This window comes from Diadema antillarum, unplaced genomic scaffold (assembly GCF_040938485.1).
Source record: "Diadema antillarum isolate AM-2024a unplaced genomic scaffold, OU_Dant_1.0 seq00000651_RagTag, whole genome shotgun sequence".
Classification (NCBI taxonomy): Eukaryota; Metazoa; Echinodermata; class Echinoidea; order Diadematoida; family Diadematidae; genus Diadema; species Diadema antillarum.
The window spans coordinates 536,275-563,396 of record NW_027271564.1 but is presented as its reverse complement, the minus strand read 5'-3'; the positions used below and the strand labels follow the sequence as shown (position 1 = coordinate 563,396).

Genomic DNA, 27,122 nt, shown 5'->3' with positions numbered 1-27,122 from the left:
CACTGTTGTGCATGACAGCCCTGCTTAAGTTCACTTTAAAACACTGATGCAATATTTTATCGTAACGGAGTAATTGTAGTTTTTCACCTCTGAAACACCTGGGAAACACAGGGGGAAAAAAGACCAAATGAAAAAAAAAAAAGAAGGACAAAACACTTTGTGCCTGGATATTGCAGCCCTTTCAGTTTCCAGTAACAGTTTAACGCACATGCAGTTTAGGAGTTTACAGGATTTATTTTCCCTACTTGCTACATGGGGCAAGAACAAATTTTCCAGGCAATCAATTCACTGTTTCATTCTGATTAACACATTTGAGTACTAACATGTTTGTTGTTACCTCACAGGAAAGACAGAAATAGAGAGTTCAGAGATATAAATGTAGTGTCATATCAGTTATCACTGCCATCACATGAATGTAGTCTATGATTGGAATTGATGTTATTCATGTTCAATGTGCATTTATCAGAATCCCCAACAATCCTGGTACAAAGGTGCAGCTTTTTCATTACTAACATGTCTTTTGCTATAATACACAATGAAGGCATAAATTGACAGTAGGCCTACAGGAAGAACTGGTGTCAGAGCTATTATCATTGCCATCACTTGAATGCACTCAACATAATTATGATATTGAAGTCATCCAAGTTCAGTTTTCAAACATTTGCCAGCCACAAAGAAGAACATGAGAGGGGATGTCACTGGCTTCATGGAGCTAAGTAGTTGGGAGGGCTGGTTCTGATTGATGAGAGGGGATGTCACTGGATTCACTGAGCTTGGTGGCAGAGAGGGCTGGTTTCCACTGGCGAGATGGACGTCACAGGTCTCACCGAGCTGCGTAGCCTAGAAGAGGCAGTCTTATTTGGCGAGAGGGGGTGTCACTGGCTTCAACAACCTGGATATCTGTGATGGCACTTGGATGTGATGCTAGCTGTTCCACTGCAATAGAGGCCAACAAGCACATTCTATTGATCTCTCATCTAATGACTGAATGTTGGTAATAAAGTAACTACTACACATTTACAATGAAAAATTATTTTACTACTCATATAGACTCAATTAACTATTCAGTAATACACATAGTAAATATTCTCTCTAAAGACTATCATTCAAGCAATGACAAGTTTAGTACTGATGAAAGCAATTATGTTATATGCTGAAAGTCCAATGAAAATAGCTCATTTTATTTATGATATTTACATAAAAATTCCCTAATATGCATGCCAAAGGGACGTCTTCATCATCTACTGTAAAAGTGGAAACTTCTTGCGGTGTTGGTTGAAATTTTCACGCATTTCGCGTAAGCCGAAACTAGCGCGAAAATAAAAGCATGCAAATATTTTTGCTCGCCATTTGTTCAAGTAGTTGATGTCTTGATTCCGCGGAACTATAAACATGCGAAACTCTTCTTACCCCGCCGACCGCAAAAAATTAGTTGCGCTAAAATATCCACTTTTACAGTAACCTGTTATCTCCTTACATCTGCCCAGGCTCTGATAAAATCAATATCTGTCAGCACTCTCACCAGGTTTTGATCCACTTCAATTTGACCCAAGTCCTTTCCTCAGAGTAGCATTTTCCTCCACAACTAATTGGAGAAGGCAACAGCATTCATGAACTTGTCCTTTTTCCATTTCACAGGGGCATCTGGACTGGAGTTCATCTGTATATCAGACACAATGAAAGGCATTAACACTGACTTACAATTAGGATAGTCCCGTTAGTTCTTCACCAATCTGTAAATTTAGTCACAGAACTTGCTATCCCATGTATTTCAGTGTAGAGTCTACCAGGTAGCTTTATCTTGTAGTGCTCACATACATGCAACAGAGAAAACTCCATGAAATATGTTAGAAATAGACTGTCTACTGTAGAACTTAAATAGCAAAAAGGAAAATAAGACCTACAGAGACCCTAGCCAAATTTTTGATGAGTTGACACTGCACATGACGTCGGGATGACCTCAGCCTCTCATTGCGCATCTGGGTAATTCTGTGAAGTTGGGGCACGAAGTGTGACATTTTAGCATAACTCAATACTAATTATGCTATACATGTATTGTTTATAGGCTTTGCAGTTGTATTGAGACCATACATTTTCCTGGAAATTTTGTGCCATTCCGACTCAATTTTGATGAAATTATTACAACGATATGTAATGGTGTCCTGTAGCATCGTGACGTGTCCATGTAGCATCGTGATAGTAAACATTTGGTCCTAAAAGACAAATTAAGGCAATTAGCTTGACCAAAATTTGATATAACATGCATAATTACTAGATTAGTCAGATAGCTAAATATCTTAATTCTCCTTTCCACAGTTTTACACAAAAAAGGACATCGCATAGCATCGTGATACATTTTGTAATTTTCTTTTAAAATTGAAACTGTGTACAGGAAATTTGAGATATTTAGCTATCTTATTCATACCTTGTAAATATGCATATTGCATCAAATTTTGGTCAAGCTCATTGCCATAATTTGTCTCTTTGGACCAAATTTTAAAATATCACGATGCTACGTGGACACGTCACGATGCTCCAGGACACAGTGTTACATATTGTTTAATAACTTCATTAAAATTGAGTCTGAATGGCACAAAATTTCCAGGAAAATGTGTGGCCTCAATGCAAATGTAAAGCCTACAAACAATAAATGTATAGCATAATTGATATTGAGTTATGCTGACATGTATTTTGTCAATATCACGATGCTACATACATGGACACTGCCCCAACTTCATGGAATTACCCATCTACAAAGTAGGCCCTATTTATTTATATGTTGTGTATACAACCTCACATCGGGCCTATGATGTCTTTCAATCCAGCCACATGCAAGGGATTTGGGGGTCTGTATAATTCCACATACAATCATATAGTAGGCCTATATGTGGCTGCAATGTACAAACTATGTAACTTGTAACCCTAAAAGTAATGATCAAGACAACCATAATCTTATTAACCACTACCACAGCTTTGGGTTTAAAAAAAAAATGTTATAAGTTAAATTACAGCAAGAATAAGAACAGCATCGTTTGAGAACACAGAGTTATCTAACAATTTATTGATGTTTTGTGTACTAAATATCAACATTAACTTTCATTTGCAGGTTCAAAACAGTTGTTGGATCTAGGTGTATTAAAATAGTACCAGGTAATTAAAGTTAGTTTGTACAAACCTTTTGTACCGACGGAAGGGCTGGTCTCAATGGGCAAGAGGGGATGTCACTGGCTTCATCAAGCTGGGAGGGCTGGTCTCGACTGATGAGAGGGGACATCACTGGCTTCACCAAGCCGGGTATAGGCTACATTGTAGCTGGTCGAAACTGACGAGAGGGAATGTCACTGGCTTCATCAAGCTGGTGAGCTAGGAGGGCTGGTCTCAATTGATGAGAGGGGATGTCACTGGCTTCACCGAGCTGGGTAGCTGGTCAAAACTGACGAGAGGGAATTTCACTGGCTTCATCAAGCTGGGTAGCTGGGAGGGCTGGTCTCAACTGACCAGAGGGGCTGTCACTGGCTTCACTGAGCTGCCTAGTCAGGATGGTCCTTGAATGCGATGCTGGCTGTTGCCCTACAAAAGATACCCACAATAATATCTGACAGACCTTTCTCAACAATTAGCACCTACTGTGCTACAAGGCATACACCATTAACCACTACACTATAGAGACTGAGTGAACTGCGCTACAATGCATATACGCCATTAGCCACTTATGTATATGCACAGTAGATACACTTCAATCAACATTTTTGCAATGCCATGTGTACCGGAGACAATAACAAGGTACCTTACCAAACATGTGAATTCACGTTTTTTGGTCCGATCATAGCTGTGATGACAACATATACACAGTTGAGTCTCCACCAAGTATTTTGTAAAAACCGAGTTACCAGATTCGCTGACACTTTCATTCATTCAGTGTCGTTTCGTAAAATTGGATTTCTCGCCTATCGCCAATTTGTAACAAACGTCAGTTCTGATGAGTGTCGTAACTTTCTTATTTCGACATTTTGAGACCCATAATTTGACATGAAAGTAGAATAGGGCAACATAATCCAGAATACGGTAAAATAGGAATTCGCATATTTTCATGCAAAACACAAATAGCGTGCCATTTCTTACTGTGAACAGCGATTTATGTGTAATAGAGTTAAGCACATTTCAAAAAGGAGAAATGTTGAGCCAAATTTGGGATGTCATTCATAGGCAAAAAAATTTCCAGTTATGGTAACTATACACAGCCCAGTTGCTGTACGTAGGTACATAGCGACAGGATTCGCACAGCGTACTTACAGCGTCCACCACTCCTAGTCCGAGGCCCTTTTTCTCTGCCATTTTATAGCTGTAGCCCGACCACACGCTGTAAGTACACTGTGCAAATCCTGTCGCTACGTACGTACAGCGACTGGGCTGTGTATAGTTACCATAACTGGAAATTTTTTTTGCCTATGAATGACATCCCAAATTTGGCTCAACATTTCTCCTTTTTGAAATGTGCTTCTCTATTAATTACACATAAATCGCTGTTCACATTAAGAAATGGCACGCTAATAAAGTGTTTTGCATGTAGATACGCGAATTCCTATTTTACCGTATTCTGGATTACGTTGCCCTATTCTACTTTCATGTCATTAAATTATGGGTCTCAAAATACATAGGTCTAGGATACCTACCATACCTCAATCGCATTCTGAATACACCTTTTTGTGAATCTGCATGTAGCCTTTCTCCACATATGTGAGTAAAATCTCAGGCAAACTCTGATAGGCCTATAAGTATATCTTTTAGTTTAATAGAAAAATGTTAGGGTGTGGCATAGGGGATAGGACACCTAACAAAATTACTAATCTAGGCCTACTATCAGTATTACTAAATAGTAGGCCAATAGTGTGTGTAGATCCTCTAAGTGGCATCTCTATCAATTAATGTTACACTAACAACACTAACAGTAACACTGTAACAGTTGTTATAGGTCCTACTCACTGAACTCTATGAGGTCTTCCGAGTTTCACAAATTTATTACCGATCCAGCAGCCGAAGTGAAATGTCATCTCTGTCGTTCAGCCCCTTATCTTCTAGTGTCTTGAGGGGAATTTGGACTCTACATTTTATTTTTCTGTCACCATCTCCATACTCTGTCACTGGTTTTCATGGTCTTCCTCTTCTTGGAGACAGATCTCTCGCTCTCCTCCTGCGGCTCCATTGTTAGTGTGGATGGTATTTATACGCAGCCAGCAGATCAGAGTTCAAGCGGACCCGTGCTAGCTAGCTGCCGGGCGGATCCCGGGAAATGCACCGATAACGCTCGCTAGCCAGTGAACAGGCACCCGGCCGGGTTTCGCCTCGCAATCGCGGCGATATCTTGGGCTTGCTTTTCGCCGAGGAGAAGGCAATACATTAACGCTGTGCCAAAATCGGACAAAAGAGGGAGGCAAAAACAACACTTGAACGGAGAGCCTCTAAGCCGACCCCCCGTGATTTTGACAAGCGTTACATGTAACGCTCTTCAAAAAATCATAGATATCTTCATAATGCCGTATTTTTCATCGATTCTTTTTCATTGCTTAGTCCTTTCATAGGCATTGGTCCTTGTTTTTGCCTGTTTCACTTCATGAAATAGCACTTTTGCATTTTGGGTTCCAACACTCCTCCCCAGTCCCTTTAATATACGGCACTGACATATTGTTCCCGTTTTTATATCTGAATAATTTGTATGTAGTATGGTTGGGGCACCACCTATCGGCAGGGCACCTTCCCATCGGCACCCTGCATATCATGGCTGTTTGCGTATAGAACGAAAAAGTACGCGCGGGATTAAGTGTCATTCGCTATAAAAACAATAAACACGAAGAAACGAAAATCAAACTCAAACAAACCAAGCTAAAAATTACACATCCGCTAAGTAACGACACATGGCTGTGAAATTCACGTGTATTACCTATGGCCTGTGAAATTCACGTGTATTACCTATGCTGTGAAATTCACGTGTATACCTATGGAGGGGAGGGGGTGCCGATCGCAAGGTTCCCTTTTTAGCTGCGCGAAGAAAACGGAACGCACGCACTAAAATTGCGCTATTTCAAAACGGAGATTCATAATCAACGAGACGGTCACGACATTCAAAACTGCAGTATTTATGGCATATTTGAGGTAAGAATTAGGCGGATTTGTATTATATTTTTAGAATAAACAAGCTACAGATCCTTAGGGTGACGATACGTGGTACCCCCAACCCTACAGTGTAATTCAATTTGAATTTACCCAGCTTTTGGACTGGAGCAATGAGTAATTTTTTCTAAATGATATACAGTAAGGGTACCGGTTTTCGACACTTTAGCACATTTCCTTGCTTACCATCAATACTGCACCGTTTTACCTCGGAATTTCGATACGAAGTTGAGCTACAAAGGCCAATAATAATATGCCTTGAACGAATTCCAATTTGAATGCGCTCGTGTTCAATCTTAGCGATTTCCGTCACGCCGTCGCTGGCATCAGATTTCGACACCCAGCATCATTTTTCGACACAATCACTAGCGCGCATCACGCATAAATCACATGGCGCGTACAGTACGCGTACACTGCATTGTGGACGCAAACCAGCAAAGTACCGGCGCAAGAACTTGTTGTTTCCTCTATAACGTGTCTTACTATGGGAATGTCGAAATCTGGTGCCACATTCTCAAAGCCAACTCTTTCTACAAGTTTGCTCATTTATCACGAATTTAGTTATGAAATTACTAAAGACGATTATGAAATCAAACGTCAGGATTTGGCAAACAAACTGATACTAAAGTAAGATAACCGGCATGGGTGAATTTCATTTTACGGCGATGTTTACAAAATGCGTCATATTGTGTGAACCCCTGAAAATGGCCGACATCAAAATTTCTGCTGACACTGTGTTGCTTTTCTCCTAAATATTCTACCGTCGGATTATGATGACAAGTGACAAACGGTGTTTATATAAGACTAGAAATGTGATTGATAACTTGGTTGATTGTTGAAGTCAGACGTTTGTACTGAGTATAAAATTTAATAAGAATTATCTGCTGGGTGTCGAAATCTGGGTCCTGTCGAAAACTGGTGCACTAACGGTATATATATATATATATATATATATATATATATATACCTGTAGTAGCCCTACTACATATCGACCACCATCTTTTAAACCGACTGCGTATAATTCGCGCACTGAACACTTAGTACGCACTTCTCTGCGCGCAAAGCACATAAAAATGGATTGGCTTTGAATGCTAGATGAGGATGGTGTGGGAAAACGCGATAATTCTCTGTTCATTAATGGTTTTAATCAAGGACAAAATTTTGAATGAATATTTTCACCGAATCGTAATGAAGGCACAATGTAATGTCTATGGAAGTTTCTAAAAGGCTTCTAAAAAGCTTCGTACAACACGGTGTTCAATACAACTCGGTTTGCGTGCATTGTCAATGCAAAATCCTAATAACGTGATTTACCGCGGGGAGCTGAAACGAGGCCACGCAAGTTCGTCGGCGATATTTTTGCACTGAAACTTCGAATCGAAAAGGGAACAACCTCATTTGATAGAGCTGGATTTTCTCAATCACGTAGGTCAAGTTTTTTACGTGAATTTCAGTGTTGAATATTCTTATCAAGCAAATAAACATTAGGCGGTCGATGAGTAGTAGGTCCAACCCTATATGTATGTATATTTTCTTTTTTTTTCTGTGTTCCATGGCCCATGTGTGAGTTGTTAGCCATCTGTGGACCAAATTCCTGAAGAGGGAAATTTCTGGTGCATTTTATTGGAAATTCGCTCTCATGAAGTCATGAAACCAGATGCATAATCATATGTGTCAGTAAAAATCACATTTATTCGGTTCACCAGTAGGTGTGATACATAGACAACACTGCAGGGGACTAGGAACACTTTTTCTTTTGCGCATAGTTCTATGACCCTCTGTACAAAGTTATGCAATGACACAAAATATTTTTCTGCCTTGCATCCTAAACCTCTTGAAATTTCATCCTCTATGCAGTGATAATCCTACAAAATTTGGGTGACATTCCAGAAAAAATACTGCATGTAGATTGTAGCTTTTGATTACAACTGCTATAAAGGATCAGTCTTTTCCATATTCAAGGATACTATCATTCTTGGTCATCATGAAATCAAACTGTAGTTATTTTTGTGTACTGTTCTTCCAGACAGCATACAATGTATTATATTGCAATACACGGTAGCGATGAAGATTTATGCACAACTCCTGTGAACCATGGGTGCTTGCTGATAGCCTCCCTAGCATATGTTGCTTGTTTGAAAGGCTCAAGGCTGTCAACAAATGCACTTTAGCTGTACATATGTAACAACTAAAAAATATCTGCAGATGTTGTACAACCATTGCACACAAGCCCATAAGGTACAGCACAATGCCGCACTGGAAATGAAATAGGCATTACAGTGTATTGTATCTAGAGCACTAAATATGTATTTTGCAAAATTAAATGAAAACCTAACAAATTTGTGCTTTCCAAGGATGATACACATAATTCCTGAGGCAGTACAGTGGACCCCTGTTATGAGAAACTCCTCAGCACCAATGAAATGACTTTGTTACACAATGTACATGTGTATGTACAATTTCAGTTGTAGTGTAGCAGGGTTTGCTATTCAATAGAATAAAGGATCTTTAAACATTGAAGGCAGAAAATTTACTTTGTTGTACGGTGTACATGTATACATAATTATTGGGTTTGTTGTTGTCCCCGCCGAACGAGTTCGAGCAGGGGACTATGAAACGGGCTCCGTACGTGTGTGTGTCTGTGCGTCCGTGCGTCCGTCCGTGTGTGCGTCCGTGTGTGATCAAAATGTTCAATTTGCTACTTCTCTGTCATTTATGAGCCAATTTTGATTCTGTCTGCTTTATATGATAGCACTACATGGGAGCTTTAAAACTTCTACACAAAATTTCAGTTGTGACCTTTGACCTTGACCTTTGACCTATATTGTACATTTGCTACAAAATGCTACTCCTTCGCCATTTCTAACCCGATTTCGATTCCGTTTACTTTATGTGATGGCACTAGGTGAGGGCTTCAAAACTTCTACACAGAATTTTGACCTTTGACTTCTTTGACCTTTGACCTTGATTTTTGACCTATATTGTACATTTTGCTACAAAATGCTACTCCTTCGCCATTTCTAACCCGATTTCGATTCCGTTTGCTTTATGTGATAGCACTAGGTGAGGGCTTCAAAACTTCTACACAGAATTTTGACCTTTGTCTTCTTTGACCTTTGACCTTGATTTTTGACCTATATTGTACATTGGCTACAAAATGCTACTCCTTCGCCATTTCTAACCCAATTTCGATTCCATTTGCTTTATGTGATGGCACTAGGTGAGGGCTTCAAAACTTCTACACAGAATTTTGACCTTTGACTTCTTTGACCTTTGACCTTGATTTTTTACCTATATTGCACATCTTGTTACAAAATGCTACTTCCGGCGGGGACATATATTACGCACCGCGTAATTTCTACTTTTCCTTGTTCTCCTTTATGAGAGTCTACAGTATGGGATTTAATACAGAGAGATATTAAACCATGGAGCTACTAACAGAGATAACTAGTAGCTCCATGATTAAACTTAATATACAAATGATGCATACGTATATCATGTTTTATAGAATACAGTCAACCTCGGATACCTCGAATTCGTCGGGACTGAAGAAAATGATCCGAGGTACGCGAATTTCGAGGTACGCGTACGTCGAATTTTCTTCGACTTATCCGAAGTTTATCGTTGTTCAACATAGTATCTGTTGTAGTGCCTACTGATTGTTTGCATGCTTGTCAATTGGAATTGAATCGACTTTTATATGAATTAATGAATTGAATGAAAATGGGAATTGAAATTAAAATTTCAGAAATAAAGATTTTGGTGGCCTGATCGCGCCACCAAAAAAATTCAGATGTTTGCCTTTACTTCTGAAAATGAATAGCGGTAACAATCGGCTACGTAAGATGCTAAAATAAATGTCAGATGTTTGCTTTTAATTTTGGAAATGAATAACGGTAATATTCGACTCGGTATGATACTAGAATAAATGTCGGATGTTTGCTAATACTTTTGGAAATGAATAACGATAAGACTCGGCTCCGTATGGTGCTAAAACTAATGTCAGATATTTGATTTTGCGTTCGAAAATGAACAAGGACAACGTTGGGCTCCGGAAGACGCTGGAATAAATGTCGAATATTTGCTTTGACGTTCGGAAATGAAAAACTAATATTCAACTCCATACGATGGTTTGATAAATGTCGGGTGTTTCCTTATACTTTCGAAAGGAAATAGCAATAACATTCGGCTCCGGAAGATGCTAAAATAGATGTCAGATGATCGCTTTTATGTTCGGAAGTGAATAGCAGTAATATTCTGCTCCATACGATGCTAAAATAACTTTCTGATGTTTGCTTTTAAATTTCGAAACGAATAACAGTAACATTCAACTGCGTTCAATGGTGAAATTAATGTTTGATGTTTGCTTTGACGTTCGTAAATGAGTAACAATAATATTCAACTCCTAACGATGATAAACAAAAAAAAAAATGCTGGATGTTTGTTTTTACATTTGAAAGTAAATTGCGATAAAATTTAGCTCCGGAAGATGCTAAAATAAATGTCGAATATTTGTTTTAATGTTCTGAAATGAATAACAATAATATAAAACTCTGTACGATGATAAAATAAATGCTGTATGGTTGCTTTTACGTTAGAAAGATAATGGCAATAACATTCAGCTCCGGAAGTTATTAAGATACATGTCGAAGGATTGCTTTTACGTTTGGCATGTTTGGAAGTGAATGGCGGTAACATTCTGCCCATACGATGTTAAAAAAATATTGGATATTTGCTATTACATTTCGAAATGAATAACAGTAATTCAGCTACGTTTGATGGTAAATGTCTGATGTCTGCCTTGACGTTCAAAAATGAAAAACAGTAACATTCGGCTCCGTACAATGATAAAATAATTGTCAGATGATTCATTTCACTTTCGGAAGTGGACAGCAGTACCTTTCGGCTCCGGATACGATAATAAAATAAATGTCGGATGTTTGAAATGAATAACCGTAATATTCTGCTCCGTACGATGCAAAAATAAATAACAGATTGTTGCTTTTACATTTGGAAATGATTAACGGTATTAATCCACTCAGTTAGATGCTAAAACAAATAGCGGATGTTTGCTTTCACGTTTGGAAATGGATAAGGATAGCATTCAGCTCCGCCAAAATGCTAAAATGAATGTCGGTTGTTTGCTTTTACATTTAAAAATGATTAACGGTTATATTCGGCTCCGTAAGGTGCTAACATACTAATATAATATGTTGGACGATTGCTTTTGCAATAAGAAATGAATAACGGTAACTTTCGGATGCTAAAAAATGTCAGCAAATGCTCCCACTTTCTCATTTCAAACGTAAGTTTTAACCTCCTAGTATAAGCATCAACTTTTTTTTGATAATCTCAACGCCTAATTGCTAAATCTTAAAACACAGAATAAAATGATTGAATTTTCTATTAATTTGTTTAAGACATGGGCATCTGTATCACTTCAATAATGCTTAATATTAATTTTTCTATGTTTAGTAGGACCCATTTAGTTTTTCTAATGTATCCCCGTTTGTTTGTTTGTTTTTTTGCGTTAGCAGATTTTACTTTCGACTACCAAAAAATAAAAATCAATGACATTGGTGACCCGATAAAGTCAGTGTGGAGCCCTGTCTATTCCATTCTTTATTATTATGCTCGGCCTCTACTTTCAGATCATATACCACACTATTTTCATAATCGCATTGTTGGAAAAAAAATCCAGTGCTTGCGTTCTCGGGGAAGAATAAATGAAACAAACTTCGTGAAAGGCCAAAAAATTTTTAAAAAAATTAAAATATAGGCACTACGCAGGAGATTGATGTTAGAACAGTGGACCGTTATTAATGCCAAAGATATAACTGTCAACATCTAAGCAGGGTGCGTCACGACGGTTAAGAAATCTACGCGCACGGTATGACTACTCGGTATCACGATAAAAAATCAGAACACAGTGGTTAAAGAAAAGAGCGTATTGTTAACGTAAGCACTCCATTGGCACGGGTGCTATGTGCATATCGTGTACGTGTGTAGTAGGTAGGTGTTGGGGGTTTTCCTTGTAAGCTGTGTAGGCCTACCGGGTATTTCTTTGGGCGTGCGATTGTTAAGAATATTACAGTCGAGTGTGAAAAGATTTGTGACATGTCTCCGCTGTCCACGTGCGCTTAATCGGAGATGCTGAGTGATATTGCAATTTCGATTTGAGCAACATGCTGGGAAAAACAATAAGTTAATTAAGATCGGGACATTAGATTTCACTTCGAGGTAACCGAACTTCGAGTTATTTTCTTCGAGCTACGCGAATTTTGATACACGGAAACTCCATAGGAACAATCGGGACTTTCATTTTGCACCCGAGGTAAGTGATATTCGGCTTATCCGACGTCGAGGTATCCGAGTTTGACTGTAGTGGACATTTTTTTTCTTTTTTTTTGTGCATGGAATTCAGCAAAAGAAATAAAACTTTCAAAACTGGGTGGAGACCATTACTCTACAAAGCATGTGTACTAGCAAGGATGTTGCTACATTGGGAATAAACTTGGAGTGAATATTTTCTAGATTTCTACTTACATTATGTATTTGATTTCATTAACAAAGAACTTTAATTTAATAGACTAGATGCACATTATAAAGTCATTTTTGCTACAGGATCATTTCAGCGTTGTCCTGATATTCTTCTAGACATTTATGGATTACAGGACACTCCATATTGTCCTTGGAATGATTCGAGTTCCATACAGCCTATAAATGTATACACACACTACAATAAGCAGTTGCAAAAGTTAATTAGATACACACACACATGCACATAACATAGCATATTTTTCACCATGTCCTTATGAAACTGAGAATGCAATCTACTTCTACATACTAGCATATTGACCCATCGAGGACAGGTTGATTTTGCCACAACACATATTTCTCATAGATGCCTGCCCGAGTATACTCAGGACTAGTCTTCAGTGGGTTAAACATGTCAAGTGGCACATTCAAGGAAATGAGGTGTGTCATTTCAGCCATCAAGCCTTGTCATGGCACAGGCAACACACATGCTGACCGTCCTCACACCAGTTCGCTGACACATTCAAACTTGGGCGTAACTGTATGCAAGAGGGTTGTTCCTGATGACTAGAAATCTAGTCTAAGACCTGTCTGACAAAGCCAGGCATGATATTCAGTAGGTTTAAGTCTGATTTCAATTTTTTTTTCATCTCAAGTCTGTACACATTTTGCTATTTTCATGTATCAAAATCACCTGAAAATTTTGATTTCTGATTTTTTCAAAAGACCTCAATATCATCCCTGCATAGCACAACTAATGCATGCACACTGGATTCCAAGCACATAACCATACAGTATATCACAAAGATATCTATGGGGAATATGTGAATTTAAGTAGCCTGAAATCCCAGAGAAACATATCCACAGACATATTTGCATCAGAGAAAACTGGCTTCATGATGCAGCAAATGTGCCAAACTTGATGACATTGAGTCAAATATTTCTCGTATATTATTACAGCACGAACAAAGGAGGTTGAGACTTGACCTCTGAAATTTTACTTTGCGAGATGTATCCACCCCCGCCCCCTCCACCACAATCACTCACTCACACACACACACACACACACACACACACACACCCACACACACCATGCCTTTCAATTGCCAAGTTTGGCTAAAGTTTGGCAAACACTGATATTTCAGAATTTGGCAGTGACCTTTGACCTTGACTCAATCTGTCATAAATTCCAATAGGTGAACTACCACATCATAGATGTCTTACCTTGAAACCATGTACAACTATCAAAGCACCAATTATCACAGCACATTTTAATTTCTAATACCCTCTACTTACAAAAGTCAATAAAAACAAGTGTCAGATATATGCAACTTTGTAATAAACAAGAACACCCTACATCACCATTTTAATTGAATGCTACAGCCATTTGTGCAAACATACTTTGAGACACTGGAACAACCAACACACTCTGAAAGAAGTATTTTACAAATAACTTCCAATGCAAAATGTACAACTTTGCATCAGTGATAGTCATAAATCTATTTTCCTCATATTGTTTTGAAGGTCAAAACTGAAATGTGTGTATCGACCTGCTGTAGCCCATCTCATCACATTATTTCCCCCAAATTGCCAGTAACATTTCTAAATGACTACTGACTATAAGCACAATTGCAAATTGCCATTGAGGTCAAAGTGGCAGAATTACATAGAAATGGTGAAAATGTCAAAGTTTTCTTACCGCACATGAGTCAACTCAGTGGACTCTCGTAACAAACTCATGGGGATAAAACATCACTTCTTTACATTGAAATTGTGGTACTTGTACATCACGGTTTGGAAGAAAAAAAAAAGATACATATAAAGCATGAAAACTCTGAACTCTGGGGCAAGAAAAATGTATTTTGCTATGACAGGAGATTGTTATACAGGGGAAACCTTATTATAATGAACTGCTTGAAACCACTGAAATTTCTTTGTTATATCAGGGCTTAACGTGACAAAAGAAAATAAAAGGAATGGGACTTGCTAAATTACCTCATTATAAAGTGCATCAAGTATCTTCACCACATCCGACCGCATTATAACAATTCTCCACTGTATCAGTTTTCTGTATGAAGAGAGTGCAGCGTACCAGGATGCTGCAGAGGCGTAAACCCTTCCAACAAATTCCCTGAACTGCACTGATACACGTACAAAACTACCAAATTTGGGAGAAAAACAGCTTCTTTCACTTTGAGAACATCTTGGCATAGGCTTGCTTCTCTTTCTTCTTCCTCTCCTGGATGAAATGTTTGGCTCGCTTCAGCTCGTTACCTGCAGCTGAAATCAAATCAGGGTTAAATTTAAGATGATGAGACAATGGAGTGGCTGCATCACTTCTGGCAACTTTTAGTGATGCATATAAGCTCTGAAGAGTGTATGATGATCCACACAAAATGTACATGACATATTCTATGTGCAAACTATTCATATATTTGTGTATAATGAATGTATGCAATAGGAGAATAAATCAAAACAAATCAAATATCAACTTTCGTATCATAAAACATGTGCCGACCATTCATTGCAAGCAAATTTGGCATATACTGTATACGCTATATATTTCGCGGGGGTTTTATTTTCGCGAATTTCGCGAGTCGGGAGCTATTCGCGAAATTAACAACACGCAAAAATATTACCTTCCAAAATGAATCCCTTGCCTTGATGATACGAACATTTCAGTCGTATACCATGTCACGGCTTACCGAACAGACCATACTGGCTAAGCTTGTTTACGCACGTCCACCTCTACTTACGAATGCTGTAGAGAGCCAATCCATTATCGCAAGGGGACCACTCGTCAGAAATCTAGCGCGATGGACTTAACCACTTCAAAAATGTTGAATTCTAACTTACTAGTTCGCAGAGTTTGGTAGGTCTTTTTCATGCAGTGTATAACTAGTATCATTCCTATTTGCTAGTAAGTTGAAAATTCACACTTTCTTTGCCACTTCATATTTTCTCTGGTCCCCCAATCGCGAATTTAACCACTCGCGAAAATGTGTGACAGCGGCAATTCGCGAAAATTTATGTAAGCGAAAATTATAGCGTATACAGTATTCTAATCATCATCAGTCACATAACACTTCAATATTGATAAAGAATACATACATTCCATATTCTTAACAGATAATGCCCATGCAGAATGTTGCACACTTTCTTTCTGTCAGGATACATACATGAACTAGTGAACAGAAAGTACAATAAAATGACCTGAACAGTGCTGACAACTCCATGCTTACTAATCCTTTAAACATTTATGCATCTATCATATCAACATTTTCACAAATGAAGAGTGATCACATCAGGGGAAGAAGCAGGGAAGGGCAAAGTAATTGTAAAAATAATTTGTACTGTCGTCCGATTTCAGAATGGCTCTGAATATTGGTAACCTTATTTTGGCAGTAGCAAAGCATCAGAACGCTCCAACATAAAATCACTGTGAAAATTACTGTAATTCTTCCATTCCTGTTAAATATTTCTTAAAAGCATTTACACGTGCAGCTTGCAGCTGTGTCCAATGCAGATGCATTCACACATAAAAATCATAATTATTTATTCACACAAACTTGGTTGGCTGCTAAGTCCCAACACATAAAACATACAGATCCCTGGTATAAGACAAAATTTCTATGACATAATTCTTGCTCCAAATATTTGTCACTGCTACATAAGCTTCAATTATAGGATCCTTTAATGTTGGACATCATTGCCACTGTAGCCACTGCAGACACCTTCCTCCCCATTCCCCCTCGGTGTTACATGTACATGTTCTATTATGATAATATTATGATAATTATAACAATCCTGTAATTAACTTACCCTTGTTGTCAGGTTCCCTTTGTAAGGCTGCCTCAAAATCCTCAATGGCGCCCTGGTAGTTCTTCATGTTCATCTGTGCCTTGCCTCTTCGGAACCAGCCCTTGGCGCTGTCCCTGTCAATAAGCAGAGCCTACAGGGACGGACAGAATGGGAATCAGCTGGCTTACTACACTGTGTGTGGACACTCCTGTCAGACAGGTTCACCCATTACGGCTGCATGTTCCTAGCAAACTCTACTTTCACTAAAGATGCCCTGACATCTTCAGACAAGACAAGGTCATACACTACAATGGAAAAGTCCATTATACCATTTAGCATATTAACACAAGAATAGATGAACACATCTGGACAGAAAGAGAGGAAAGAGAGGAACTGAAAATTCCTCAATCTATTTATGGTAGTTTCCACTCTAAACTGACTCATTAATTGCTTATATGATTCATTCATTGACCACTGCATTAAATGAATGTTTTTGACAGGAACATCGCCAAATAAATTCAAACCATTGCACATATCACAATGTAAAAACAAGAATGATGTGATGCTGCTTCCACTTCACTGACATTGCCTGATGACCAACTGCACTATAATGATGAAAGCAAAAATAATCAAGATCAAGAAAATTATGATATGATATTATGCCTTCACTGCCAGCACATGGTAACAGAACAGAAATAAATATGCCATAAGAAATAAACATATGAGGTCCATTGCTACACTGAAGTGGGCTTCCCAATTCCAAACAGGTCAAGTTTTGATTGCTGAATGCTGATGAAAAGCTTGGCAAGCTAAAGTGCCTAGGCACAAAGTGGATCACCTATGTTGTCCATTGCTCAGTGATGGCATGCTGCCCTCTTTTGTTGTGCTATTGTCAACTGAGTGATACTTGTACAGTAGCATATGTTGGAGCGATGCTCAGCCGAGGATATGAACATGCTTTGAGATTAGGGTTAGGATTAGGGTTAGAGTTAGGGTAACATTGATCTCAGTGTACAGGGTAATAAACTGAGTAAACTCTAACCCTAATCCTAAAGCATATTTATATCCTCGGCTGAGCATAGCTCCAACATATGCTACCTACTTGTACCAGGAAAACCAACAGTCCTCATCAAGACTACTGCCACACACCACACACGGTGCATGGCAGACTGCCCACTAGAGGGCGCCAACCTACCTTGTCACACTGCTCAATGGCATCCTGATTCAAGTTCTGTTCCAGCTTGCAGGCTGCCAGGTTGAGCCTGAGAGGTAGGTAGCTTAGGAGGACCTTTTTCCTCTCCTCTGGTGAATCTTTCAGCTCTTTGTCTATATCCACAAAGTCAAGATACCTAGAAATGAATTGCAACAACAAACATTACATAAAATCTGAATCATAGTTAAAAAAAGAAAGAAAATGAACAAAAAAAGGAATGACTCCCCCCCCCAAAAAAAAAAAAAAATAAATAAATAAATAAATAAATAAATAAACATAAGAGCTGTTTTTTATCCAAGCACTTTTATGACTGAAAGCACAGTAAATATAGAATAGGATATTTTGCAATCTGCAGCTTGGTGTTGAATTCTGGTGCTGCTCAGAGCATGTGAGAAATTTGGCTTAGCTGACATGACTTCATAGAATAGACTCATTAGACTTACACATTAGACTTTATAGAAAAGAATAAAGAATAGACACATTAGACTTGATTTAACATACTTTGGTCCTTGCAAAAATACTTATGTTTAATTACACTTTTGAATAACAAAAAATCACTCCAGCCTGTAGATCATCCTTTGTCATGTCAGTCTCCTTGATATGAAATCTTTCAAAAGAATACAGTGCACACCCATTATAACGAATATGGTTATAACAAAATTCTCATTACAATGAAGTGAAATTCAGGTCCAAAAATTATCATCTATTAAATATATTAACCTGTTGAAAAGGGGCTGATTTTGCTATAACATGCATTTCCCATAGACACCCGCCCGAGTATACTCGGGACTAGTCTTCAACGGGTTAATATACATTACAGTTCGGCTATAACAAAATTTCGATATGAAAGAAAACCCATGGTCCCGACGACTTTGTAATAAGAATAGTGCCATGATGGATCATCTTCTCACCTTATTGCCTTCTCGTACTTCTGTGCAGCTACGCCGTAGTCCTTGGTCTTGTACTTGCCATTTCCAATCTCCTTCAGTTTTAATGCCACCTCTATGACCTTCTCGTACTGAGAGCAGTGTGGTCACAGGAGGGTTTGAATTGTTGGGGACGAGGAAGGTCCATTAATGGATGTGGTAGGGGATGGTGGAAATAAGCACACAGAAAACACTGTGAGAATCCATCGTGATAATGGATCAAAAGGATGTAAACCCATATTGTCACTGATATCTCTGTCTGGAATATGTTCATCATAGACAGGTTCATAATTTCAACTGTTCACCTTAAAGATTGTGTGAAGTGCCTTGCACATCTGAAAAAAACTGCTATTAACTGTACTGAATTTCATCCAAGCCATCGAGTAGTTGCAGGGGAAAAGAACATCATGGAGAAGGTCTTTCAAGTGAAAGAGGGAATGTAAAAAGTATAATTATGGTGAATAGTATGAGAAAAAAAAAATCAAACCACAATATTGGCTGACAGTTCAGCTGCAAAACATCATTCCGCCTGAATCATCTCAGTTAAGTAATAATGATTTCCTTTTGTACCGTCTGTCCTATGATTCATGAAGAAGGAATCATTACTAATTCAAAGCAATTTTCTCTTTGACTATGTTCAGAATTCAGCTTAGGTAATTTCTATCCATATGTTTAACAAAACAGAATGACAATTCCTCACCACTAACAGCACAACAATTACACATCAATAATATAAGTATGCCAATAAGTAAAGACACTAATACAAAATAATTTTATAGCTTAAAGAATAATACGTACAGGGGAAACTCTGTATAACGAACACTGATATAATGAGATATCGGTTATTACGAGGAAATTTTCCCAGTCCCAAATCCCTTCCACACAAGTCTATGTAAAATGCTACTCTTATAGCGAGATCGGCTATAACGAAATATTCAAATATTTGCTGTAACGAGATAAATTTTGTGACTTCCAAACAAAGAAAAACATAGCCAATCAAACCTGTTATAACGAGGTAAAGCAAAATGTCTTCGGTACAGCTTTACTTCGCCTGTGCTATCATCTTCCGAGATTGTAAAGCTCGATGCGCCAAAAACTGTCTTGTACACACATAATTATTTTATTCAGTGCACTCCAGCTAGCACTGCATGTTGTACATGTATGTGTGTGTGTGCGCGCACACTGATACATGCAGAAAATGTGGTGGGATGGCCATATTACGTATACATGACATCATCATGACGTTTAGCAGGTGTGAGGCAATCTGATGCTGTGATTGGCTTTCTACGTAGGGAAATCCCCATCTTCACACACACGCAGTCATTATGTACAGTACATACAGAATGTGTCACATACACACACAGCATTGTGCAGACCATATTCAATCTTTCCACACAAGACACACCCATACTATAACCACATACACATGTACCAATCCACAGATCACAATCTTGACACAATCGCAAGCTACATAAATTTACAAATTCAAACACCTACAATTAATAAGAAACACATTCTTGATATTGGATTTCATTGGTGAAAAACATCTTCTTACCCATAAAGGTGAGTAATTCCCTCACACGCAATATCAAGTTATCAGTACGTGATGGGTAGTCCCACATGTGCAAATTAATGTCTTTATGTTATGCTTTCTTTTATGCCTACTGATATAACGAGATATCGGCTATAACGAGGAAAACGACTCGGTCCCGACCATCTCGTTATATCGAGTTTCCACTGTACTGATACTGTTGAAAGATAAGTTTCCTCCTTGATTTAAACAGCTAATAGTGGCATTGGAATAATGCATGGAACAACAGACAGCACAAAACATCAAGCTAAGTCTACATAATTAATGACATTTCCACAAAAGTGTTGAAACCTTCTTCCACGGAACTGGCATTACATTTTTTTTTTAATCCACCATTTAATAGCATGAGGTTTAAAAGAATAATAACACATTTTGCTTGGCTGTACCTCTGACGTTTTGAAGTCTGCATCCTCTGGAAAGTTGGGGAAGGCATCTCCGGTTCCGTCATCGACACAAGCCATCCCATCATCTTCTCCCGCCTTGAGTTCACCACAATCTGAGATCTCCACCGTCTACTTGCAAGACATATATGTATTGAGTTAAAACCTAATAAATGCAAACAAAGGAAAACTGACCAGAAATGTATGTAAGTCATAAGTGAACATTGAGCAAATCCCATTTTCTTTGCTCAGTTTTCACTCGTGACGATTAATAGTAGTTAGAGACAGTGTTTCATACACATAAAGCTACATCAATACAATCTACACAGATCTTTGAGTATGAATCGTTTTGAAAGAAAGACAACAAAAGGGCACTGTAAATTTAATTATTTAACAACAAAAAAAGGTATGATAAAAACAAATACAAGCTTCTGATACCCTTCCTCTTCCTTTTCACTACAATATTCAGGTTGTGGTCAGATCAGTCACTTTCCAAGAGTTTCTCTTGAAATAAATGGCAAGAATTCAACGACATTTCTGTGATTTTTTTTTTCCATTTTATTGTCTATTCTACTTGGCTAAATCAAACAATACTCATTATAATATAGTGGATTTTGCACAGACCATATTGAACTCATTATATTTAAAGTTCAAAGTTCAGTTTAGATTTTGATTGAGACATTCTTCAAAAAGATGCAGCATTTCATTCTATGATTTCTGAGAATGAAAAGAAAGGAAGCAAAAAAAAAAAAATGCAACAACACTTTCCAGCTTGGGGCTTCCATGCTCTCTCTTGCTCTCACCTTGATGGGTACATCATTTTCTAGCGTCTTGCTGGCCTCGACTGCTCTCACCACACCCATTCCTTTCGCGACCCGTCCAAACACGACATGCTTGTCGTCCAGGTGAGGTGTCTCGGTGGTGGTGATGAAGAACTGGGAGCCGTTGGTGCCGGGACCAGAGTTCGCCATGCTCAGCAGACCAGGTCTGTCATGCTTTACAAAGACGTGCAATGTACAGCAATACACGTATTACGCAGAAAACATAGCAAACTATTTGTAAAATGCACTGTGAAAATTTGTTATCAGAGAGGAGTATTCTGTCTCCATGCGCTTGAAAGCAAAAGGGAATAATCACTGTCATGTGACCAGCTGAGATAAATAAAATGTAATTCTACACATTTCATATGCTACAAAACCTTTGAAGCAGGAGATGGCTACTTGGAAGGCGTATGTCAGAGAGTTGAAGGGAATGGGCAAAAAGAGTGTACAATCAATTCACATTTTAGCAGATCAGGATGTCACAATGGTTTGGCACAATAGTCTAGAATCATTTTCTAGGCATTCTGAATCTTTGTTTGAAATATGAGAATCAGATTAACATTAGAATAATTTTTACAAAGTCTGATCCAGCAATGACATCAAGAAAGTGTTCCATAAAATATCTGTAACAGAATCTATTCTGCCTGGACACAGCTTGAACTGGTTATGACGACAAGTCACACTACAATGTATCAGTAATAAGTGATGTGGATCTGAAAATTGGTGCAATCAAATAATTTGTTCATTTGAATTTGACTCCTGATTCTTAGTGATACTACAAAAATGTGAGTCATTTTGACAAAATGTTGGTGCTACATAAATTACGGTAAGTGAAATGGAAAGTTGTGCACTGACATTCAACAACTGCCAGATTAAACACAATTTCTACCATAAAACATTGTGCATAAAATAGAGCAAACAGAATATTCACTGCCTTTATTTCTTGCTCCTATTTCACAGCAGAATTACTTTAAAATGTCTTTACAGTGAAATGAAACACATACAATGTATGACACTTTGATAATGATACTGCCGATAATGTTGATCTTACCTTGTGGATGAAGTTTTCGTCCTCAAATTTCTCCCCATATATACTCTCTCCTCCCGTTCCATTATGCATAGTGAAGTCACCTCCCTGAATCATGAAGTTCCTGATGACTAAAACAATAATGCATTGTAATACATAAGAAAAGAGAAATTAAACCACATATGTTTTACTTGACTGAATTCAAGGGTAGCCTGAGACTAGCAAAAACTGCAGCAGAATTTAACACATATCTTGTAAAACTTACACATGTTGTAGATAAAAACTTTCCGAATCATTCTACATGATATATCTGTATCTCAATTACATAATGATTGTAGACTTGCTTGAAGGTACTTTATGGAAAGTTTATGTAGTCTTTCCTTTGGGAAGCACGAAAAGAAGAAACATATAGTTGATTGTACGCCCATTTATATTAGTATGAATTTTGACAAAATTTGTACTGATTTGTAATTCTACTTTTACTTAATTCCAAGCAAAATCCTGTGTGTGGTAAAGTACTCCTTAATCTTACCACATACATTGCACACTTGAAGCGTATTCAAGTAACGGGAGTGACCTTACCCAATATGTCTATTTCGAGTCGCAATTCAATTGTTTTGAGCACGGACCATGTACTGTTTTCTTGTACATGTGTACCAAAGGTTTATCAAAGAATACACTATTTCAGTGAAAATGGTGTGATTGCACCAGAAATTATAAAGACACACAAAATATTACATTAGGTTTAAGAATGTGATATTACTCACCTCCTAGTAAAAAGTAAAGTATCTACACGAAGCAACACATACATGCAAATCCTAAGGTGGTCAGACTGCTTCATATGTACACAAAACTCATTTTCCCCAAGATACTTGGAGTATTGGACATTGTAAAAATCATTTCCTACATATTTTACACACCTAGTACCAATTGCTCATACACTCTTTGACCAGTTTTTGTCACTGCAACTGTTCAAAGTACTGAATTTACTTTGATTTCAGTCATTTTTTCTGGGCTGCTCCACTGGCGCTAGACATCACTGAGTGGAAACCATACTCACCACGGTGGAATGTTGAGCCTTTGTAGTGAAGGGGTTTTCCACATTTTCCTTCCCCTTTCTCGCCAGTACACAGAGCCCTGAAGTTTTCTGCTGTCTTTGGAACATCTCTGGCAAACAGCTCAAACAAAATTCGACCAACTGTTGGAGAGAAGACAGCAAACTAGGGTAATGAGTATGAATGAATTGACCACAGCAGCATTCTGTTCTGGTCTGATCTGGTCCCCATCTGCAGGACAGAACAACATAAACAATCCTTCTTTCCTCACACGGTACGGCAGTGGAATAGCCTGCCCAAAGAGCTCATCCTGGCACCGACTGTAGAGGTCTTTCATCATCGCATGATGGAAGATGTGGAGTAAAATTTGGATCTAGCAACACAACAGGATTTCATTTGCACCATACATATTGTTAGAACTTATGCACTTGTCAATGTAATGACTCACCCCACTACCCCCGGACATGGGTGCGTCATTTCCTCGTTTGGTCCGTCAAATTTGTGACCCAGGTGTGCGTCATTTTACCAGCTATGTCCGTCAAATTTTTGACCGAGAGGTGCGTCAAAATCCCATCATTATCATCAAATTTTTGACCGAGGGGTGCGTCATGGTACGTCACTTGGCTATGGAAAATAACACGCATTATTCTGAACCGAGGGGTGCGTCATGGTATGCACTTGGCTATGGAAAACTGCACGCATTTTTGCACGCTACCAGTACCGGATACACGTACGTACCGCGAGTGAATTTACAGTGAGCGCTTTCCCGCGGCGGCAAGTGAAAATCAAAGTCGGGAAGCGTTTTGGAGTAGGCCTAAGAGGGAAAAATGCTTGCCCGAATCTGGCAAGCAAATGATTTAAAAGCCACCCTTTCTCCTCACATTTTCTTTCCAACAAACTCATGAAATCACGCATACTCAATCTCAAGCCAGACGGACTGTTTAGCGATATAACGACTTCAACCTCACAGTACTAAATAGTAAAATCAAAGATCGTATACGGAATTCCGTATACGATCTTTGGTATACCGTTGCGTGGTGCGTACTGCGCGTACCTGCAGTAGCAGGCAAGTCGAGTGTTAGTGGTGCGCGACTCGCTCGCTAACGCTGTGCAATTCGCAAGTGAGCAGCGTGCTCGTTATTCCTCATCGAACGTACATCGTTCATTTGTTGCATTCAACCGGACTAGAAATGGCCGCGCACATACAGCGCATCTGCAGACAAGTCATGGCCAGGTGACTATGGATTGCATGCACACATACATTCGGAATATCGTAGCAGCAGAGTGATGTACGGTGAATGACGGTACGGTGCTAGTAATACAGGGCCAGGGTAAGGGAAACTTGCCGAAACTTTGACAAATTGTGTTTACGAACCGAAAGAAAATTAAATTGCGTGAATAAGGCGTACCGTGCAAAAATCCTTTCAGTATTTACGGGGTGCGTCAAATGTACCGAGGATGTCCGTCAAGAAAGTGACCTAGGTGTTCGTCAAAAACCCGGTGTTGTCCGTCAAAAAAGTGACTGTGGTGTTCGTCAAAAACCCCGTGTGGTCCGTCAAAAAGTGACTGTGGGGGTGCGTCAAAAACCCCGTGTGGTCAGTCAAAAAATGACCATGACGCACCCATGTCCGGGGGTAGTGGGGTGCGTCATTACATTGACAAGTGCATTAGATATAATATCAATAATTATGCACGTGCACCTAGCGTCCAGGCACTTGCACGCTCGGGTGCCCTTGTGATACATATGCACAGACAAACACACACACACACACACACACAAGTATATCTGCAGGAATCTTCGGGATTGAAGGAGGCAGAACTAACAAAAGAAGAAGAAGAATACTGAATGAATGAACAAGATTTTTTGTTTCTTGTCAGTAGCCCTACATGAAACTTAACGTATGGTACTACATACAATAGATGGTAAGCACTTCGCCTACCGAATTGCACGTGGGTGACTTACTAGATCTACATTGTTTACCTACCTTTTTCTCCTCCAATACTAATATCAAAGTATGTTCTGGGATTTTGCACTTCGTTGGTCATGTTGACTGAATTCGACCAGTTCAAGGCTCTCTAAACTCTCAGGACAGATTTCAACGACACGATCAACTGATAGTTCTGTTCTTCCACTTTCGCAGTTGATCATGAGCAATCAATCATCAAAGCACCGATAGCGACGAAGGTGATCAGACGCACGTGCCGCGCGCACGTTGTGTTGTACTACTTTCGGCGATCTCCACAACCGACCCGAATTTCGAACGAACGGTGCGGTGGAGATTGAGAATGGAGCTGTGGAGATCAGTCGTCTTGACTCTCATCTGTGTTTGTTGGAGGCGAGGATGAACTGCTGACTGTAGAGCAGTGATCTCGAGGGTCTTGATAGTCGTAGCGTACTTCAGTCATTCTTGAACTCATCAATATAATGAGATGAATCAGATATCAAAATTATGGATGTTTCTATTGGCAACGCAAGTTTGATACCATCCTCCAAAGAGCAGCAACAACATGCTATACAATAGCAAGGGGGGGGGGGGGTAATGAGCTCTGTCGATTAACATTTTCTTTATAAATCAGATTTCAGAGTCCATAAAATTTCATACATGTACCAGGTAAACTGATCTACCTACAGACAGTTCCCAGTTTAGGCTTATTCAAAGGTGAATGAAACCGAAACATATATGAGATGAGAAGACTACAACAGATTGTGACGTCACGCATCGACAATACAGAAAATGCAGAAAATATTAAGAGAGTCCCCCCCCCCCCCCAAAAAAAAAAAAAAAAGAGAAAAAAGGAAAAAAAAAAGAAGAAGAGGTATAGCAGGGAGGTAGGACACTCGACGGTGTCACAAGACACAGGCCTAATGAAATTCAGTACCCGGTCATTCTCTCACTTCCCTCCAGGTATTTCTAACATTTCCACCATTCCAGGTCTTCTCTTTAGAGTCAACTTAGAAGGGGTGGATTTCCACTGTATAATAATTGAACCTTAAAGAGGAGTTCGGGACTAGTTAAAATTAGTCAAGTCTGGAAAGAAAGTGAAAGTTTGATCAAAATCGGATATACAAATTAGGGAAGATATGCATGCAGAACATCTCTCGCACAGTTGATATGAAAATGCAAATGGGAGCCTGATGCAGATGCCATCGACTCACAATTTTCTACTGGTATAGTATACAAACAAACAAAAATTCAATGACGAAAATTCAATTGATAGGCCTATGCTATAAAAATTTAAAACATAATAACGGTTGACTCAGTTCATAATGGTATATGATCAGTCAGATATAATATTACAGCTTCAGAATAGCCATAATTGCGTACGAAAAAGAATTAGAAATTCAAAGAAATTTTGCGAACAGCTTAACATAACATGGTTTTGTTCAGAGTTGGCCCTAATTATACACAATAAACAGAACATTGGAATGATGCTTTCACTTCAGCCAGAAAAGACCCACCTTCTGGGGGGCGTTTCATCAACGAGTTCGTCGGAGGCTTTCACCGACGAATTTGCTATCAGCCAATCAGACGCAAGGATTTACACTGACAACTGTTAAAAGCTAATGAAATCCTTGGTCTGATTGGCTGATAGCAAATTCGT

The 27,122-nt window shown here is 38.8% G+C and overlaps 1 protein-coding gene and 1 long non-coding RNA gene across 2 annotated transcripts; both read right to left on the bottom strand.

Moving 5' to 3' along the window:
* Positions 1-311: 311 nt before the first annotated feature.
* Positions 312-3,632, bottom strand: LOC139736535 (uncharacterized). The gene is made up of 3 exons (XR_011711261.1): positions 3,176-3,632; positions 1,523-1,660; positions 312-936 (listed from the first exon to the last, which is right to left on the bottom strand). It is a non-coding gene; the product is annotated as an uncharacterized lncRNA (long non-coding RNA).
* Positions 3,633-14,218: 10,586 nt separating this feature from the next.
* Positions 14,219-25,629, bottom strand: LOC139736532 (uncharacterized). The gene is made up of 9 exons (XM_071647285.1): positions 25,505-25,629; positions 23,525-23,662; positions 22,489-22,595; positions 21,420-21,611; positions 20,623-20,748; positions 18,631-18,737; positions 17,702-17,855; positions 16,528-16,657; positions 14,219-14,985 (listed from the first exon to the last, which is right to left on the bottom strand). Exons 1-9 carry the CDS (start codon positions 25,563-25,565, stop codon positions 14,894-14,896), a joined length of 1,107 nt encoding a protein of 368 aa, XP_071503386.1. The 5' UTR covers positions 25,566-25,629; the 3' UTR covers positions 14,219-14,893.
* Between the last annotated feature and the right edge of the window lie 1,493 nt (positions 25,630-27,122).